The sequence below is a fragment of the Artemia sp. Qi Xiang Cuo genome, chromosome 14, assembly GCF_049724085.1.
Source record: "Artemia sp. Qi Xiang Cuo chromosome 14, ASM4972408v1, whole genome shotgun sequence".
Classification (NCBI taxonomy): Eukaryota; Metazoa; Arthropoda; class Branchiopoda; order Anostraca; family Artemiidae; genus Artemia; species Artemia sp. Qi Xiang Cuo.
The window spans coordinates 59,143,180-59,164,549 of NC_142807.1; the positions used below are offsets into that span (position 1 = coordinate 59,143,180).

The 21,370-nt window shown below is 36.1% G+C and overlaps 1 protein-coding gene across 1 annotated transcript in view; it reads left to right on the forward strand.

The window, feature by feature from the left end:
- Positions 1-409: 409 nt before the first annotated feature.
- Positions 410-21,370, forward strand: part of LOC148944704 (uncharacterized) — a 224,531-nt gene continuing 203,570 nt past the window's right edge. The window contains exons 1-2 of the mRNA XM_089099698.1: positions 410-554; positions 3,826-4,169. Coding sequence (XP_088955824.1) covers positions 512-554; positions 3,826-4,169 — 387 coding nt within the window. The 5' untranslated portion in view covers positions 410-511. The remainder of the gene's footprint in view (positions 555-3,825; positions 4,170-21,370) is intronic.

Below are 21,370 nucleotides of genomic sequence, written 5' to 3' on the forward strand. Positions count from 1 at the left end.
ATATAGGTTTCAAATGTTTTATTTCGTGCCGCCGATTAACGAAAAAGTAGCGGGGGTATCTTACAGGGGACAAAAGAACCAGTTAACCATGATAAAATAAAAAATAGCTACGAAATAGAAATGAAATTTTTTATTTAAATTCTAGGAGGGGGTAATTGTCCCCTTCTGCCTCCCTGATCTAATAAGATAAAATTTTAGTTGTCAGTCCATAAACACACACCTTAATCCTTATTATTAGAAAACCTGGGACATATGCCTTTTCTTGCATTCCTGCTAATTTGTATGACCAAATTTATGGCTACAAACCCTTTGTTTGCTAAATGGCTAAATTAATGTTTTGCTTAGTCACGTATCGCGGCCGCTCGCCTGCACTTGATACTTGATCTGGTAGAAACACCCACCAGCTCCCTTGCTTCTAATATGACCGCCGCATACCAGAAGATGGAAATTTAGTTCCAGAACTTGTGTGCTAGTAATTTTTCTAAGAAAGATTTCAAGTTAACAGAAGGCTATGTTTAAACACACGCTATATTTTTTGGTTTATGTTTTGTTTGGTAAGTATTATCTATTTAAAATTACGTATTGACCATCTACTTTATGCACTTTGAAAGTGTAATTCTTAATTAGAAACAAAATATGAGCACAGTTTAAAACATATCTAGTTTTGCTCAAGAGTGGAGGGGACATGAGAAGACATAGATTTGAACTAGCTCCAAACCTTAAGAGCTTTTGCTTAGGTTTTTGTGTTTTATTGAGAAGGAATGGGACATATCCACGAGGGGGAGCTTTGGGTCCAGGCCTCCTAAAATCCTAAATTTATTATAATTTTTGGGCACTTCTTATACAATTATTAATATATTTTGTTATTACTGTACACCAAATGTATTCACTGTTGCACCCTCCCCCGAAAAAATCCATGGCACATTTAAGTGAGGAAGTATTTTGTTTATGTGGCTTATTAGTTGGTAAAAACCTATTCGCTTAGCACGGCTGTGTTAATTAAAAGGCAGGGGCGTAAGTTTCCATGGGGCAGGGGGAAAATTGCCCCTTCCAGACCCAATTTCTTCACACCAGACCTCAGTTTGCCCCCCATATGAAGTTTAGTTTCTACAAAAAACCTTGTCAAAACTAAGATAAGCCTGTATAATTCAAGTATCCAGAAAAATAAGTCAGTTTTCTTTGGTATATCTTTGCCTTTATGGTTATATATGAATAATTTTTCAGTTTTAACTGTCATTTCCACTTGATTTGGAAAAATTGGCTCCAACTTTGCCCCCCCCCCCCAGGATTTTGACAAAATTGCGCTACTGTTAAAAGGGGGACAGACGCCATTTTTGTACCTTTTCAGGAGAGCTCAAAATGGAAAAAAGCTCGTTGGCTGAGGTCGCTATGAAGGATGGGGTTAATGGGTAAAGGAAAAATATTCTAAACCAAATTTTATGCTCTTTTCAGGGGTATTACTCTGAAATAATTCAAAATTATTCTATTTTTTGGTGTATGTCTCCTTTTTCCTTGATAAAAAGGAGACAAATGCCAGGTCCCCAAGCTATAGCTCCATAATATAATCCTCCTCTGTCTTTCTGAATTGCAATAAGACCTAACAAACCAGAGACATACGCCCCTTATTGGTGTATGTCTCTTTTTTATCTTCGCAACAGTACGTTGACCCTCGTTGAACAGTACGTGCTAAGTTGGCCCTTGACACATACATAATTCATTTTCGACCAAAATGGCATATGTCGCCCTTTTAATTATCGCAGCCGAGCTGTCCCAAAATGATTTCCCTGCAGGCACCTATGTCTTATTTTGTTTTAAGAGGAGGGAACAAAATGTTCAAAAATAGTTAAACTATGTAAGCTATATAGTAAATCTAAGAAATTGCGATAAAAAAAAGTTAAGATCTCGAGTCTTTTGGGGAGGGGACTAGAAACCGAAAACGTTGCCTCTCTCCAACGTTGCCTACCTGCAATTCCTGCACAAACAAGATACTTGATTGCGTTTAGCCAAACATAAGCACAATATTCTTGTGCAATACAAAGACCAAATTTTGGGGGAGGAAGTACAGCTCCCATAAAGCACCTCCTTCAATTTAAAATTTAGACTTTAAGACCTGAATTTTTTTTTTTTTTAATTTTAGATTATTGATTACAAAAACAAATTAGGGTGCACCTTTTCAGGGAAGATTTTCATTTTTGGAAGAGTTGTAGGTTAACTTTTAACGTAAAGAGCAAGGGGTGAGGAGAGTGAGAGCCCTCCCGCCACCCCTTCAAGCGTAGGATTGTATAATATCAACGTTCGGATATTATTACTAACCAAAATTCAATTAAAAAAAAAAATCCAACGAAATTGAACAGCGACGCTATCACAAAATGAAGAGAATGTCACTCTATGAATGAGGAGGGGCCTATGCCTCTGTAACCCCTCTTATTTGCTCTAATGTCTTTCTTTTGGTATTTTTAGACTATAATGAGATGAGACATGTGTAATATGTTGGAACCCGGCCGCAAAGAGGGAGGGTAATCCCCTCCTTTATAGGGTAGTTTCTATTCGTTAGATTATCACGCTGCTCTTTAAATTAATTTGAAAACAACATTTTGAAAATTGTTTCCAAGAAAGGGTGAAATCAAAAAAGTTGTGCAATTGATCAAGTCCTTCTCCCTAAAGGGCTCAGGAGTAGGGGTAGGACTTGAGGCACATAATTTTGACTCAGTCTAAGAAGTGTAAGGACAAATGGGATCAGTTCTGACCATTTGTGTCATTTCTGTCTTTTTGTGCAACACTACTTATCTTAGTCAAACTTAAATTAAAAAATTAAAATTAAAGCTTAAAAACACTTCCAAATTAAAAATAGAGATAGATTTTATGTCTTTTTAGTATCATTATAATTAAATTGGCGTATTCAAACTGAGGAGAAAGCACTTAAATCACCAATGCCATCTGCGAATGCGTGAGGATGACTAAAAGCTGATTAGATTTTCGAGTTTCAAGGAGATTATATCTAGAGTTCATTCTTTCCATCTTTATTTAAAAACTTAGTTAAACTTATCGTTTTTTGACCTATTTCTAAAAAAAATTCCCGAGAGAGGGGAATAGGCTGTCCTTGGGGGGCAGGGGCTCCATTTTCATGATCATTCTTCTTAAACGAAGGAGCATGAGTGAGTCTAATTATGTCTTCTTTTTTTTACCAATATTGACTGCTTACCTGCGCAGGACGAAGCAGAGAAAGAGAGAACAAGAGTCAGAGAGAGAAAGAGAGAGAGAGCGGGTGGGGAGAGAGGGGGAAAAGAGAGAGACGGAAACAAAACAAATAATATTACTATATGAGGGCTGCTTAGTTAAAAAAGAAACATAAGTAGGAATGCCCTCCATGACCAGGTTTGATCATTTGGATGGAATCTTCTACGATTGCAATATTCTATGGCACAATTTTATACATGTGGTGTGCAATTTTACCTGGGTGCAATTTTACCTGGGTGCTATTTTCAATAGTTGCAGTCTTTCATAGTCACAGGGGTGCAAGTATCATGGACAAAGGTGTTTTGTGGAAAAAACCGTTAATAAACAATTAAGTGTGTATGCAGTATAATTTGAATGTTTTTCTTTTGGATGTTAATATTCATCAAATACTTCTTAGAACCTAATAGGCAATTAACAATGGCTCTCCTTTTATGCAAGTTCTTTCTTATAGACTATGGGAAGCTAAAATTGTATGGCGTGATTAATTTATAAGTAAAACTTCTGTTACTCCTCTAACAAAAATGACCAAACAAAAAATAATTAAATTGTTTAAGTAATTGATTCCTTAAATTGGTCCATCTCTTCTAGGACTCTGTTTTGCGCAAGAAAACGATATTTTACAATCGTCTGCAAGTCCATTTTTCACCGAAACTGATTATGATACGATATCTACAAGTCCTTTTCCCCCCGAAACTGAGTATGAAGCAGCCATCGAGTCAGATTTGAGCACAATCTCACAACCTCAAACTGGGCCTGCAACTCAAATTATTCACTTAACACCAAGCTCTACACCAAGAGGGGATAATAAGACTCAGGACGGTGAGGACTACACAAACATAATTTCTGGACCTGATGGCAAAAATGTTACAGTAGACCAAGATGAGAACAAAGGAGTAATGGCGAAAACAAATACAACACCATTAGCTCTGAAGGTGATTTTCTTTCTTATATAACAACCTACCGCTGATACAGAGAATTGGAGGCCTTAGCCCCATTTTAAAATGAATTTCACTCATTTATATGTATTTATTTATACATACCATTTTCATATAATGGGCTAACATGAATGTGCTAAGGGGAGGGGGCTACATGTCCGTCTTCCTTTTTTAGGATATTTCACGATTTATCCTTCAATGTCCTTTCTTTCCAAGTAGTTTAACTATCTTTATACGTTTTTTTTTAACTTTTGCTCCTTCGAATAGGTAAGCCTACCCGAAAACAAGTTCTGGCATACTTGGGGGGCAAAGCCTGTTCAATCTAAGACCTTTTTTCTGGTGATGGAAGTAAAACTGGCTTAGCCTTCCGTAGATTCTTCCCGTTATTCGCAACTAGCTGAAAGCTGCCAGACTGTTGTTCACGAAATGAAAACAATTGGCTACAGTAGACCATGTTACAGTAGACCAAGATGAGAACAAAGGAGTAATGGCGAAAACAAATACAACACCATTAGCTCTGAAGGTGATTTTCTTTCTTTCGAGTAGGTAAGCCTACCCGAAAACAAGTTCTGGCTTACTTGGGGGGCAAAGCCTGTTCAATCTAAGACCTTTTTTCTGGTGATGGAAGTAAAACTGGCTTAGCCTTCCGTAGATTATTCCCGTTATTCGCAACTACCTGAAAGCTGCCAGACTGTTGTTCGCAAAATGAAAACAATTGGCTAGACTTGGAAAGCAAATCCAGCCCACTAGTAGAAAGCGTTTCTGGCGATTGGTTTTTGACGCTAGATTCAAATTATTACCCTAAAGACCTTAATTGAAGTTCTGATTCTGACCATTTTTTTCCTGATGATATTATCAATTAATTCAAGAATTAACTAGCTTTTTTGAAAACCTTGCAAGACAGCGACTTAGACCAATTATTAATAGAGCTTGGTATACAAATTGACCATAACAACAGAAGCATGGTCAATTTTAAAAAAACTTGCCTTTTCACTCGTTAATGCGACTAGTAGTATAAATTAAACTAGACATTGACTTTTCGCGATAATTTTTTGCCACAAAGACACAGCTTCTCGTAAAAAATCCTCTTTAAATAATCAAAAGTGTAAAAAGGATTTTATGTCCTTTGCGCAGCCAAAGGGTGTTGTCGGTGTGGCAGCTAAAAAAATCCCAGAAGCGGCAAAGTATATTTAAACCCTACTCCCTTAATTGAATAATGGCTATTAATATATTATTTCCATAATGACATAGATTCTTTTCGATGACACTTGTTGCCTTCTTATTTATTTTCCTGGGAAATAATTTTTCCTGGGAATGATAATTATAGATAAGATTTAATGCAAAAAGCCTGTGGGCCATAGCAACACAGAATAAAGTCCACAAACTGTATTCTATACTCAAACTGTATTCAAACCGTATACAAACTGTCTTATATGGTAGACCAAATCCTCCAAAGATACTCCTTCAGGAATGATTAGTATAACAGGAGTTAATTTTCCAAGGGTTACTTGAGCAAAAAATAAGCAGAATAAAAATTATAATTATTCATCAAAAATCCGGGTTGCAGCGGTAGCTAGCAACCTAGTAATAGACGATTACGTCCAGTGTTAAGAAATATAATAACCCATAACTCCTAAAAATAGAGTCAGATGAAAACAAAAAGTACACCATTAGAACCGCCTTGGCTTGAACAGCAAGGGAAAAATGTTGGCTTGAAAACCAAGAAAAGTGGCAGCTACTACAGCATTCTGCCTAAATGGTATCTTTTTTTCTTTTTCTTTTTGTTTTTCCACAGATAGCTTGGCACTGAAACATCGTAGAGAGGTTTTCAATGCCTCATTTTAAAGGAAATTGATGGGATTAAAAATCTTTTGTAACTAAAACAAATTATTTAAAAACAGAATCAAATTTTTACGAAAAATTGCATATTTCATGTTAAAGATTGATCAATGAGGTCATAATCGTAGATTGTAGCCAGGTCGTGTCTTACTATCCAATTAAGAAAAAGCCATAGGCCTTTTCCTGTTTGTAATTTCATAGGTCATAAGTACGAATTTCTAATATAAGAAGAAGTAGTTATTTGTCAAATTTTGTAGTATATTTTTAACATTATGTTTTTTTATTACACAAGGCAACTAGGTATTATAGTTCTGTTTCAAAAGAGCCCTTAAAACCTCTTTCTGATGTTCCAGTGTCTGGCTAGCAGTGAAGAAGAATAAGATGAAAAGAAGGACATATCAGTGCTATCCATGCAAAAAGGGGAACTTTCCTTGTTGTTTAAGCATGGGGACTGTTAGTTTACTATATGCAGTTTTCAGCCATGGCTGTTTCAGTGCTGTACTTTTTTTTTGTTTCGATCTGACGCCATTTATGAGGGGTTTAAGGCAATTTTCCAAAATTGCTATAAGTTTGTTTTTGAAATAACATTTTGCTATTAAGACTAATAGTTACCATTATTGAATGAGCTACAAATGACAATTTTGTCTTTATCTTGTTTGTCTTGTGTGTCTTTTTTCTTTATCAATTTTTTTTAACTTGTTTGTAATTTTTTTTCTACTATGGGTTGTGGTTCAATCTTTACTAGGTTACAGCTGCCGCTGCAATCATGAGTGTATATTTTTGTATTGTTTTTTTTTCGGTTCTGTTGCTGTGGTTTTGATAGAAAGCTATCGAGTTACCTTAACTCGATGTAGAGTTAGCAACGAGTGTCAACAGTTGTGAACTCTCGTAAAAATCAGAAGTTCAATTTTTACCTTATTGTACTCTGGGTAACATAATATAGCATATGACGTTATGCCTATCTAGTTTTTACGTTAAAGCCTATTTTTGATTTTTGTGTTTCAAAATCGCAATTTTAAAAACAACAAAAAAAAACTATGGTTAATACCTTTTATGTGTATACTTGCAAACGCTCATAGAACACAAATTGTTATCACTTTGGAGGAATCTTAACTCAACCACCGGCATTTACTATAATATTTTCGTTGAGTAACGAAACGCTATAAATATGTTCAGGAACAAAAATGTTAGTGTACAAGTTTGTAAGGAATTTGATCTTCAAGATATCACAATAAAATATACTGAGGATGATTTCAAAAATTTGACGACTTTTAGCTTGTTTCGTACCAGATTCCGTCCGATTTTTCAAGAAATGATTCCTAATGCTCCAATGTCAAAACTCATATTGCTGTTTAATTTAAAGTGGGAGGAATTCTGTGCCATATCTCAGCTTAAAGCTTTCAAAGAACCTGAAAATGCATCATTGCAAACAGAAGACAGGGACAAGGCTGAAGAAAATGATGGCCTCCTGATGCCCAAGGGGAGAAAGCGTTGTAGGTGGTCAGCAACTAAGGCCAAAAAAAGGATGAAGATGGCAGTAGGTTCTTTTGAAAAAGAAGATGACGATTATATAGCTGTTCATCAGGAATATTGCGAGGTTTGCCAACAAGTTAATATAAAGAAGAATTCATAAAACGTTAGGCTTGGTAAACAGATTTCTTAAAGCTGGCCGTTATCAAGATTAACACATTCGTGAGATCAGTATTTTATGATTGTTAGCTCAGTTACATGACTGCATAAGCTTGGCATAGAGGGCTATTTAGTCAAAGCTTTTCAAACAGTTCGTGGTATAACGAACTGAAAGTAAGGAGCGACCTTGCTCAATAGTAACCAAAACTCTAAAAATGGAATTTTGATAAGAATAGATATACCAAAAGAATTGGCTTTTTATGCTGATTTCAAATATAAAAATTTTATTAGGCTTAGTTTTACTCATAAAGGGTAGGAGCCTGAGAAATGTTTTCCTGTATTGGAAAAAAGGTAGAAACAGCCCCTAAAATTCAAGTGATCTCAATGAAAATCACGACATCAGATTCAGCGTATCAGAGAACCGTGCTGTATATGTTTCTAGCTCCTATCTGGAAAAATGTGGTATTTTGTATTTTTTGCCAGAAGAAAGATCACGGATGCGTGACAACTGAAACCCTGTGTATCTGAGCCCTCGTACAACTGAACTATAGTGTACCTGAGTCTCATTTAACTGAATCCCATTTAACTTAACCCTCAAATAACTCAATCCCCATTTAAATCAAGTCTTGTTTGACTCAATTCAACCCCAGGTCTGGGAATAAGTTTGAACTAGAGAATAAGTTTAAGCGCTGATTAGAAACTCAAAATTTGCTGCTCGCTTGGTTCGCAGTTTCCAATTTATGTTACCCATTTGGCTAAGCCCAGAAATTTCGAAATTGAAAAAAAAAATCTTTCAGAATTGGTCTATTCCCAAAATCATGGCCCGATAAAGCGTTTTACCTCGTTTTTTTTTTTTGCAAACCATGAGCATTCACATTAGATCTATCCTTTCTTTTGTTTTTGCTTAGATTGATCGGCAATTTTTATGACGCTCATTTCAACTCTTAGTCAATTTTCAAGATTGTCGTCTGCTTTCTATTTTCCCCTGAATATTTATTCGAAATGATTTTATTTGACCTTTCCCTACTTTCAAGCAACTGAACTCAGGAGGGGGGGGGGCAATTTTGTGATTTTTGTAGATATGGCGTGAATAAACGATACTGAACATGAAATTGATGGAGGTTAATTGATTACTTGACAGATTAAACCGATAAACTCAATATTCATTAATCAGTGAAATGATATGAGCATTAATTTTTTCGAGTGGCTTTGACTCCTTGTCTGTGGGATCTTGGCATTCTATGGTTCGCGGCCCTCAATTAGAGAAACGGCGTTCTAGAAAGAAAAATCAAATTGTAGTGTGCCCAACAATTTCTTAATAATTGTCATTTCAAAAAATAAGCTTTCCTTGACAGATGGCGTAATTTATAATTTTCGTGCTAATCGGTTAGTTTTTTTTCCTCAAGACTAGAGCATTATTTGTACTTTACTGAAAAAAAAATGTACATTAAATGTTTTCACTTTTTTAACTTTAATAAATGAAAAGTTTATAAGACTCTAAGGAATAAATATCACTATATGTATATTAAACTGACAATCCACGTTCATTTGTTTTTATTTCATTGCAGTGCAAATTATGTTTTGGGCTTGAGAAGGCAGGGTTCTTATAATCTTCCAAGTGGAAAACTACCACAAATTACCAATAATAATAAATGAAACACAAAACGAACAGAAATTACAATAAGTAATGGAATCAAATTCAAAACGAGTAAAATACAACATGTGTAGGGCTGACAACCCCTACACAGCCCTACACATGATATATTCTACTCGTTTTGAGTTTGATTCGATTACTTATTGAAATTTCTGTTCGTTTTGTGTTTCATTTATTATTGATGGTGATTTATGGTAGTTTTTCACTTGGAAGATTATTTGACTTTATTTCTGCTCATTTTTGGTTTATTAGAGCTCTTAACTTTTCTTTAAAAAAACTTATTTTGTGTGAAAAGCTTTTTAAATTAATCTCGAATAAAAACACGCATATTAAAAACAAAAAACATGCAAGCTTTGAGCAATTTTATTTTTTTATATTTTATATTTTAAAATTAGCAGACTACTCTGAACGCGATTGCAAATTTGGGGTTTCGAATACTGATAAATAAAAATAAAACATCAAGCGATTTAGCAGATGTCCCCAACCGATGAACCAGGGGCCAGCCAATGGTTAGGAAGACCTAATGCAGGGCAAGCCCCCTTCTTTAGACGACCAAAAAAAAAATACATCAGTTGTAATATTTGGAGAAGTATGTCGCATTTGGATTATAAGATCCAAACTGACGGTTCTGACCAATGATCCTCGGGAGGCCATTCCAAACAGAGGTGTCCTACAAACTTCCTTGTTGTATTTTCCGTGTAGTATATCTCCCCTTACAGGTAATCTTGCAAAGCAGTGTTTTTGGTGGCTTTTTGTGTGATTACCTCTAATTGATAATTACTCTTGAATCTCATTGAAACCACACATGTTGAAATAATTGTACGATATATTTTACCTTTGACAAAAAAAAAAAAAAAATCGTTTTTGTCAATAAGACAACGGGTAAACGATTCTGCTATGTGAGTTTTGGCTGGTATCTTAAAATGAAATTGGAATTATATCATTTGCTGGAGAATTTTAATAATAGAGAAAAGGCTCCATCAACCATTTACCGTAAAGGCTCCATCAATTTTGCCTCTCATCAACCATTTACCAAGGTTTTTTCCCATAAAATTGTGCGAGTCGAACTACCTTTCATAAAATCCAACAAAATGGTTTCCAGGGATTATTTCCCTCGGAATGGCATTTAAAATGGAGGTCAACATCTTATAAAGCTTTTCTTCATGCACTCTCAAAGGCAGATCTAGAGCAAAATCCTGGGGAGGGCCAAATATGACAAGGGCACCAATAATTGACCAGAGTGCCAATTTTATTTTTTTAAAAGAGTAAAAAATAGAAAAAAAAACACGGAATGAAGGTACCAGGAAAAAACCTTGAAGGTCTAGGGCAGGGTTGCCAACTGCCGACGTCTAAAAAGAGTGCAAATCAAGGCCAAAGAAGAGTGAGTTTTGCTCGAAAAGCGTGCAAGTAAAAATACTTGCGCGTATCTTCTCTGAAGTAAAAAAAAGAGTGTATTTCGTTCGAAAATGAAAGTTGACAACCCTGTCCCTTGGGTTAAATGCACTTCTGACGAAGTTGCCAACTACTGACGTTTAAAGAAAATTATACTTGACACCCAAAAGGGGTGATTTTCACTCTTCCGCAAACTCTCTGAGGTAAAAAAGAGTGTATTTCATACGAAAAGTGTACGAGTTTGCAACCCAGGTCTAAGGTTCCCCGGCCCCTACGATACGGCAGCATGAACTCTTGTGCGGTGTCCTCTCTTGCAGGTAGCCCAACCGTGGCATTTTGCTGCGTGTTTACTGTATTAAATGCGTATCTTTGACTAAAAATCTAAGAAAGATAGTCAACAGCACATTTTCTAGTGCATAAAGCGGAGTGGAAGTTCTTGTGCATACGAAATACAATTTTTTCCAGTCGAAGTAACATAAGGCTTATTTCTGATCCAAGGTTGAAGCAAACTAAGTATTTGCACACACATTCTTATCATCAAGCAACGTGAACAATGGTTGGATTAGAGCACTGTAGAGAGAAATCACAGTATAAATATATACCAGTAAGTTTACCGCAGATAATTTCTGGCTCTTCATTCTCGGTGCGAACAAACAGCTCCTCCCACTTATTCTTGCATTAGCGCGTACAAACAGCTCCTCTCATTTGATCTGCCATCAGCGGTCCAATTACCCTGGAACACGTATTTTGGCAGAAACTTTCTCAAAATGCCTTTGCAACCAACTTGAGACTTCGAAACCTACTTTTAATTCCTAAAAACAGCTAATAATAACATTGTACTGCTAATTACCGATTTTCATATATGTAATGGAATAAATTAATTTAAAATTAGTTTCTTCAAAATTAAGTGTTCCAACGGTGAAGCCAAGTTTCGTGTTCTAGAGAAATCTGACTCGTCTACCCGTGAAAAGATCTAATATCGCTTATGTTTCTACGTTCTCTGGAGCACTCGCGCCTCGGTCCGGGTTTTTATAATGGGTGAGATAGGGAAAGATCATACTGCCTATAATTTATACACTCTGAGAGATATAAACAGTGCGATCATCTCCTATCTCAACCATTAGACAAAACCGGACCGAGATACAACTGCTGCGGAGAACAAATAAACAAGGAGACACATAAGCAACATTAGATTTTTTCATAAGTAGGTACACATTTGGCTTCGGTATGGACAGTCTGGAGAATAGAAAAAGAAATAAGACGAATTGAGCGTCTAGGGGATCAGGAAGAATATAATACGTTGAAGAGGTAACAAAGAAAAAGGAAAATAATCGGTCTGGCTTTAATTATATAAAAGGTAAAGACAACATTGGTTTGAGAATGGAAATAAAACAAAGAATGAATTTATAAGGACAATCAAGGTAAAAATAAGTTTTATTTGAACAGTGCCATAACGCAATGACATTTGATTGGGATATTTGGCGCTTCGCATGGATATTTCAGTTCAATAGTTTTATCAGATTTTTTTTCAAAGGGAAATTATGTAGTCGGCATGAATACAGACTAGCAGCTAAGTTAAATTTAGTCACTTCCTTTTTTTCACATATTACGGCTGCTGCGTGCACACCTCGTCTGATGGAAAAGTCAAATTGTTCAGAAGACAATAAAAACTTATTTGTTGGTCCAACTTTTTAGATAAATATGCCAAAATATTCCACTTGACTCAGAAAAAATCCTTCATTCGTAGATACAAATTTAAGTTACCATAAGAAATTTGAAATTGTATAAACAGCTCATACGAGGTGTATACAGCTCCAATTTTTTTTACACGAGTTTTTTTAATTTACACGAGGCTTCAAAACATTTTAAAAATGGTTTATTATAAACCATTTTTTGTTTAAATATAATCAAATATAATCAAGATACATCACTTAGCTTTAATGCCTTTGTAGAAAGCATGAGCATCTTGTTTTGTGGCAAGATATCCAGCAATCCCATAAGGTCATTTAACTTACATGCATCAAGTCGAAGAGTTTCTCCATGAATTGGAAGCATTTGAAGTTTCGGTTCTTTCACAGCCGATTTTGGCAGAATGGTCCATTCGTCCGTATGTCTGAGCTTGTAATAAACAGATCTATCAGGACTGTATTTATAGGCAACAATCATGGCGATAGTCGTTTCTCCCTTTTTACACCCAGGTCTATAATCAGGGAAATACTTCAATCCTAGTCCTTGAAAAATGTATGATTTACTTGTTTTACTCGATAAGGGTAAGGACTACGCCTAGAATCCTTCATCTCAGATACATACGCGCTTAGAATGTAAATGTCTCTATCTTTGCATAGATTTTCAATTTTCTGGTGGACACTGTCACACTCCTTTTGTGTGTGTCCTTTTTCCAGATACTTCTGTATTCCAGTAACCCCATGTATAGTAGCAGAATTGACAAGTACATTAAAAAGAACTCTGTTCTTGTTCTGATATGAACATCCATCGCTCCATATTATAATTGTCTCAGGGTTTGGGTGTAACCGTAGCAGGCCTTCTAACCTGTAGTAATACACGAAACAAATTCGAATGCAATAAACTACCCTTCCGTCTCGTTTCATATTATATTCAATACATCGCAGCTCACAAGATCGTAAGAAGTCTAATTTTGTACAACGAGCTCCTGCTTGTAGTCTATTGTAGTCAAGAGGTGACGCTTTTATGTTTGGACAAAGCAATATAGATTCAAGGTCATGAGTCAGAAGTTTGTGTTAAACTCTTGCTGCCAGAGCAAACCAACAAAGGTTTTGATGAATCAGAACTATTAAATGCCAAACTGAGTGGATATATATACTGGATATATATATCGTTTTAGATACTGATATGGATTCAAGAAACGAATAGAAATATCAGATGAATCAAGAAAAAAGTGTTGCTGAAGAATCTCCTCTGGCTGAATCAGTAAATAAAAGTGGTGCTATTTTTTCACTAATCATACCTGCCTACAAAAGTGGAAACACATTATTCCTCGGCACGAGGAGACATTCTAGAAGACATTCCCGAAAACAATTCAGACGTAGAAAAAGAAAGCTCGGTAATTAACAGTATTGCATAATCTAGAAAAAGCATGAGCAGAGACAGATCAAAGCGAGGGGGAAATCGAATTAAGAATTATTTTGCTAGATGCCAAGGGAAAAAATACGAAGGAAGAAAAGTACTGACCAGGAAAGATGGTGAGTGGAAAGCTACTAAAGATTTGAAGCCTGAACGGAAAATTGGGCCTCGATGCAAACATTGTAATGTTGATCCTAAGAAGGTTAAAGTTTTTGAATGTTCACTCATTCCTGAAAATGAGAGGATTTTTTTTTTTTTTAGTTTTTGGACAAAAATGTCATGGGAACAAAACAAGGTTTACATAGCTACACTTGTCACTTACGACGATTGTGAGAAATTCAAGGAAACTGATCTTGGCCCTTCTAGGAGAAAAGGAATCCTGAAATACAATTTGAAAACCTCAGAGGGGATGTTAAGAGTTTGCAAGCAAGTGTTATCCAGTACGTTTGGCATTGGGGAATAGCAAGTGAAAAATTAGTCTGAACATGCAGCGAAGGACGCCATCCATCCATCACAAGATCCAGACCACCCAGAAGCCTATGACCACCCAGATTCATCGCATATAGCCTCACTTAACTCTTCCTTCTTCACTGGCCTTTTATGGTTTGGGGCTGGCTTTGTCACATGAAAATATGATTGAAGGTTCGAGGTGTAAAGTTTGCAACCAATTCTGACACAGTCCTTAATTTATTTTCAGAGGTCTGGTCCTGAAGGACTGCAACTGTTTTCAGGGATTAATTAGTGTAACAAGCTGACATATAACAGGAGCATTCTGGTGTTTCTAAGTTCTCGCTTGAATGTTCACCTTTCTCCATCTAAAATGAAAATGTTCAATATCAGTTGCATTAAGAAAGCACAACCTGGTTAAAAAAAAGAATAAAACTCTGTCCATAAAAAAAGTACAATGAAACACCTCTTTCAAACATAAGCCATCTATACATACTGATGCCTTCTCATTAATAGGTATTGCATATTAAGTTCGAGGTTCTTAGCTCTTTACCCTAGGAGCCTGTTAGAGGGTCTCAGTATGTGTAGAGGGGTATCATATTATTAACAAACTGGATTTTCTAACATAGAAGTCCCAATATCTCGACAGCTCGGTAATTGTAACCTTCACTGTCCTTTAACCAGTAGGCCTGGAAATGGCTATAGTGCATATGGCTTTTCTCGGAGGGTACTCTTTCATCAGAACAATTTGATACATAAATTAAGCTCTAAACTAATAAAGATTATGTGACTACAATGAGAAATTTTCTACAAAGCGGAAACTTTTACTTTAGAGTTGAAGCAAATAAACTGCGTAGAAGTAATCTCCCAATGACCCGTGCGAAGACGAAGCAAAGCAAGGCGAAAAAAACGTATTTCAACGGATCTTGGACATGGCACCCGACTGTTGCGTTTTCAAAAGCGTTTTTTCTTATACTGAAATGGAAGTGGATATATTGTGTGAACGCAATCTTGTTCGTATTAAACAGAAAAAAGAACATAATGAAAATTCTCTTTGATTATTCTTCTAGCTAGACTAGATTTTGCATCAGCCTGTAGGTGTCATGGACGAACTGTAGCTGGTTGTTTATCAATGGAGCAATTGAGAATCTTTTAACAGTGACAACCAGGCCTCTGGTTGAGAAGAAAAATGTTCAGCTGTTGCGCTTGTGGCTGATATCCCAATAGCCATTCTTGCAAAGGTTAACATCATTGGGATACACTCTTTCGGATTTTTTTTTAAAAACGGAGTGTATGGGTTTGCATTTCAGTACAGTTTTGACCTATTAGCTTGTGATGCTTCATTTGCTAAAGTTAGGTCAACGTGACAAAAGTCAACTGGTTTTCTAACAGTTTTGTCAATTTCACTAAGATACACATGTTCTTCAATGGAAAAGTAGAATTCCAGTACAATACTTTTTCAAGGCTGTAGTTGCGATGTTACTTATAATTTTCAAAGTCATGTAGAATAAGGGTACATAACAGGCTGACCTAAAATTTAATGTCAATTTATTCTGATACAACTACAGCAGATGCTATACTTTTAATCAATGAGCAAATCGGAACTCCTTCAACCTACACTGACTTTTGCCTCAAAAGTGGAGGTTGGAAGCAAAGTATGGCAAGACTGCATGCAAAATGTGTTAAGTGTGATTATTCTGCATATTATAAAGTAAGAACTGTTTTCTTAACATGTTTCCTTCTCTCCTATTAGTTCTCTTGGTAAATACAAAAAAAGAAATTAAGAAAACAATTCTTGCTTCATAATATGCAAAATAATTGTAAAAAGCACGTTGTGACTGCAGATCCACTATACTTTACTACTCCTTCCCCCTAATGTGTAAATATACAGCCAAAATTATGTATTTCCCAAGTGTGTTTTTTCAGTTCTATATTTTGTCACAGTTCACTTAATTTACGGGTACATGGGTTGAATTAAGAGTGACGCATGGCACCGTGCATGGAACATATTTAATTTAAGGCATAGGGTAAAGTATAGAGGAGCTGTAGTTGAAATGTGTTAACAACAGTTTCTCCGCATATTCTGAAGTAAAAATTGTTTTCTTAAAATATCTCCTTCTAAACAGCCCCAATTCTAGACTTTTACCTTATACAACAGCGTCAAGAGCCCAACTTATACGCTGACGCATCATGAAAGAAAACAGCTAGTGGGCTAAGCTGCTTAGACAGAAAGATTAGTAATTATCTACAATGATTTTCCAGAAATTGTACTGATATCAGCAATTATTTTGAGCTTTCTTTTACTTGTATATCTATTATCAAACTTATCAAACCTTTTGTTTCTTTCCAAGAGCAGCTTTAACCATTTTGTGTCCATAATAAAAAGATCATCTCTTATTCATTGCAAGATCACTATCCTTTCTAGTAAACATTGATGATGCTGACGATACTACATCAAAAGATTACCGAGACAACTGGTATAAAAACTGGCACATAAGACTCGACCCGGAAGCACAGCACGTATAAATTGTTGCCACCAGATAGTACTAAACACACACACTGTATAGATTAAGGGATTATGAAGTCTATCAGCACGCAACTTGTATTTAGGGATTAAAATTGTCAGAGATATTACGACGTGTGTTTTTCTCATTTTGTCACGTAAGACGACGTGGTATGAAAAACTGCACCAGATGTATATAAAACGTCATTTTCGGTAAAACTCGACTATATGAGGCGTGCACGCAGCAGCTGCAAACGTCTATTGATATTGGTTTGATTTTTATTGTCTCTAGCACTGAAGAGCTCATTCTGGAGATAATCAAACACCGGTTTTTAAAAATTTTGCCGCTTCCTTGAAAAAAGAAGATAATCAAATATTTAAATAATATTTGATAATTAAAAAAATAATACATTGTGCCTATATCGCTCTTTACTGACAGTGATTTCCTTTTAAATTAGCCCTCTCTCAACACTCTTCAACAATTTGTTCAATATAATCACGCTTGGGGGGTGGGGCAGAAAAGGAAAAGGAGACAATTCAGTTTTTCCAGTCCAATTCAAAAATGTTCATTTTGTTAAAAGTTGAAAAAATCGTCTTTCAAGACTATTTTGTCTTAATTATTCTTCTATTTTGGGCTTTTGCCGTCATGGATCAAAAGGCTCTGGTTCGTTCTATACTAAGCTGCAGAAACCAAATCCAACACAATGACTAATTGCTAAAATTTAAAAGAGTATTTTAGGAAAAGAGTAGTAAGGCATCAATATATACAAAAGGTGATTGCGTAATTTGTCTTACCTCTCGCCTGAGGCATGAATATACAGTGTAGTCTAACCGGTACATTGGCTTACCACGGGTCAAGCACCTATTACTACGAACGATACTTGTCCTACCAGACGGGTTTTCTAATGTGGCACTCATTTTTTTTAGGTCAAACTCATGGATACATGTTTATTATTTTTTTTTTAAACTGGTATTTTTTTCAATGAAGCCCATAGCACTTTGCAGAAACCCGTGAATGTAGGACTGAAAGTGCATTCGTAGTATATCTGAATCCAATTACTAATCAAGTTAGTGTGACCGCCATTTTTTGATCTGGTTAAGTGGGTATAATCTGGTTTGGTACGTTATTGCCAGAGGCTTACTCAATTTACATCTTAGTGTTAACTGGGCGATCTAATTGCGTAGGTACTAAAGGAACATTTGAAGGTTGAGAAAAAAAGGGGTAATTAGTGATTGGATAATTTTAACAAGAAATGACTGAAAAGTGTTTGGAGGAGATGGAATGAATGTGTACTGTATAATACACAAGTGATGATTTGCACAGTGTTGTCAATTTTAAATAGTTTAGAAATAAAAAAAATTAACAAGAAATGGCTGAAAAGTGTTTTGAGGGAGTTGAGTTGCACGAGGGTTGACTTGCGCGAGGGTTCAGTTACATGAGGAGTCAGTTACACGGGGATTAGTTAAATGGGGTCGAGTAGCACGGAGGGTCAGTTGGACGGGGTTTCGGTGATACCGGGGTTCAGTTACATGGGGGGATCAGTTGCCCGGGGGGTATCTGCTATAAAAAACACTTCATTCTAAACAAATACGAACATTTTGAAAAGCAGACAAAGAATTTGACACTATAATCAGAATTATTTGATTAACATTTAAAAAGGGGTAATGAGATATGTGATCTGTATAATACACTAGTGATGTTTGATAAGTATTGTCAATTTAAAATAGGATCTAACGTTCCCTTCGTTCCCCCATTTCTGAGGGCAGGGAGGGGTCAATTTAGGAGGGAAAACATCTGCATCAAGGGGAAGGCTCAGAGACCCTTCGTTCCCACATTTCCGAGGGCAGGGGAGGGGGAGAAGGTGATAGTATTCCAATACAATTATTCAAGCATAATAGAATTGATGCTCCTAGTGGAAGCTCGTAAAGCCCTTCCCCCTCCCTGTGCTAGGATTATTGCCCGGCTGTACCTCTAAATACAGAAAATTAAGGTGATAGTATTCCGATACAATAAGTCAAGTATAATAGAATTTATGCTCCTAGTGGAACCTCGTAAAACCCTTCCCCCTCTCCCCCACTAGGATTATTGCCTAGCTGTGACAATGGATATTACCTCTAAATAAAGAGAATTAAGGTGATAGTATTCCGATACAATAAGTCAAGTATAATAGAATTTATGCTCCTAGTGGAACCTCGTAAAACCCTTCCCCCTCCCCGCGCTAGGATTATTGCCTAGCTATGACAATGAATATTACCTCTAAATACAGAGAATTAAGGTGATAGTATTCCGATACAATAAGTCAACTATAATAGAATTTATGCTCCTAGTGGAAACTCGTAAAACCCTTCCCCCACCCCGCGCTAGGATTATTGCCTGGCTGTGACAATGGATATTAGCTCTAAATACATAGAATTAAGGTGATAGTATTCCGATACAATAAGTCAAGTATACTAGAATTGATGCTCCTGCTGGAATCTCGTCAAACCCGTCCCACTCCCTGTACTAGGATTATTGCCTAGCTTTGACAATGGATATTACCTCTAAATACTTAGAAGTAAGGTTATAGTAATCCGATACAAAAAATCAATTATTATATATTTTATGCTGCTAGTGGAAGCTCGTAAACCCAGTACCCCTCCCCCTCTCGATTATTATTTAATCCCAGTGGAAAATTATATTATTTCTAAATACAGCGAATTAAATTGATATTTGTCCGATACTATAAGTCAAGTATAATAGAATTTATTCTCCTACGGAACGCTCGTTAAACCTTCACAATCACCCCGCAAGGAATATTGCCTAGCTGTGACAATGGATATTACCTCTAAATACAGAGAATTAAGGTGATAGTATCCCGATGCAATAAGTCAAGTATACTAGAATTGATACTCCTACTGGAACCTCGTAAAACCCGTCCCTCTCTCCCGCACTAGGATTAGTGCCTAGCTGTGACAATGATTATAACCTCTAACTCCAGAGAATTTAGTTTATTGTTTTCAATTTCATTAATTCAAGTATACTAGAATTTATTCTCCTTGTGGAATCTCGTAAAACCTTTCCCCCTCACCGCGCTAGGATTATTGCCTAGCTATGACAATGGATATTACCTCTAAATAAAGAGAATTATGGTGATAGTATTCCGATACAATAAGTCAAGTATACTAGAATTGATGCTCCTACTGGAACCTCGTAAAACCCTTACCCCTCTCCCGCACTAAGATTAGTGCCTAGCTGTGACAATTGATATTACCTCTAAATACAGAGAATTAAGGTGATATTATTCCGATACAATAAGTCAAGTATACTAGAATTTATGCTCCTAGTGGAAGCTCGTAAAAACCTTCCCCCTCCCCGCACTAGGATTATTGCCTAGCTATGACAATGGATATTACCTCTAAATACAGAGAATTAAGGTGTTAGTATTCCGGTACAATAAGTCAAGTATAATAGAATTAATGCTCCTAGTGGAAGCTCGTAAAACCCTTCCCACTCCCCCCACTAGGATTATCGCCTAGCTGTGACAATGGATATTACCTCTAAATACAGAGAATTAAGGTGATAGTATTCCGATACAATAAGTCAAGTATACTAGAATTTATGCTCCTAGTGGAAGCTCATAAAACCCTTCCCCCTCCCCGCGCTAGGAGTATTGCCTAGCTGTGATAATGGATATTACCTCTAAATACAGAGAATTAAGGTGATAGTATTCCGATACAATAAGTCAAGAATAATAGAATTTATGCTCCTAGTGGAGCCTCGTAAAACCCTTCCCACTCCCTGCACTAGGATTACAGCTAAGCGGTGAAAATGGATATCAACTCTAAATACAGAGAATTAAGGTGATAGTATTCAGATACAATAAGTCAAGTATAATAGAATTTATGCTCCTAGTGGAAGCTCGTAAAACCCTTCCCCCTCCCCGCGCTAGGATTATTGCCTAGCTGTGACAATGGATATTACCTTTAAATACAGAGAATTAAGGTGGTAGTATTCCTATACAATAAGTCAAGTATAATATAATTGATGCTCCTACTGGAAGCTCGTAAAACCCTTCCCACTCCCCGCGCTAGGATTATTGCCTAGCCGTGACAATGGATATTACCTCTAAATACATAGAATTAAGGTGATAGTATTCCGATACAATAAGTCAAGTATAATAGAATTGATGCTCCTTCTGGCAGCTCGTAAAAACCTTCCCCCTGTAAAATCTAAGCTAATAAGGGTTTTTGACTGTAAACTCTAGTGTATTGAAAGAAAATTATGGAAAATACAAATCTCAGTTTCAATTGTGAAACTTAAGTCCTTTTTTGGATTGAAAAATAAATCTTAATCCGTAAAATCTGAACTAATAATTCAATATTTTTTCATAAGAACAAAATATTTTTTTTTAAACTTCGAAATTTTTCAACTTTATTTATTTTTTTCTTTTTATATCTATCTTAAAATGTCCAAGTATGCTTACGCTTCTAACAATTGCGCTCTATGATTGGTCAGAGACACGATGTGGCTTTCCCACTGGTATTCTATGACCGCTTATCGTCACTACCTAGTCTACTGCATGTATTAAATCAGTATTTTTTACACAGTGGAACGATAAACACATAAGTCATATCTTTTAAAAAAGAAAGTGA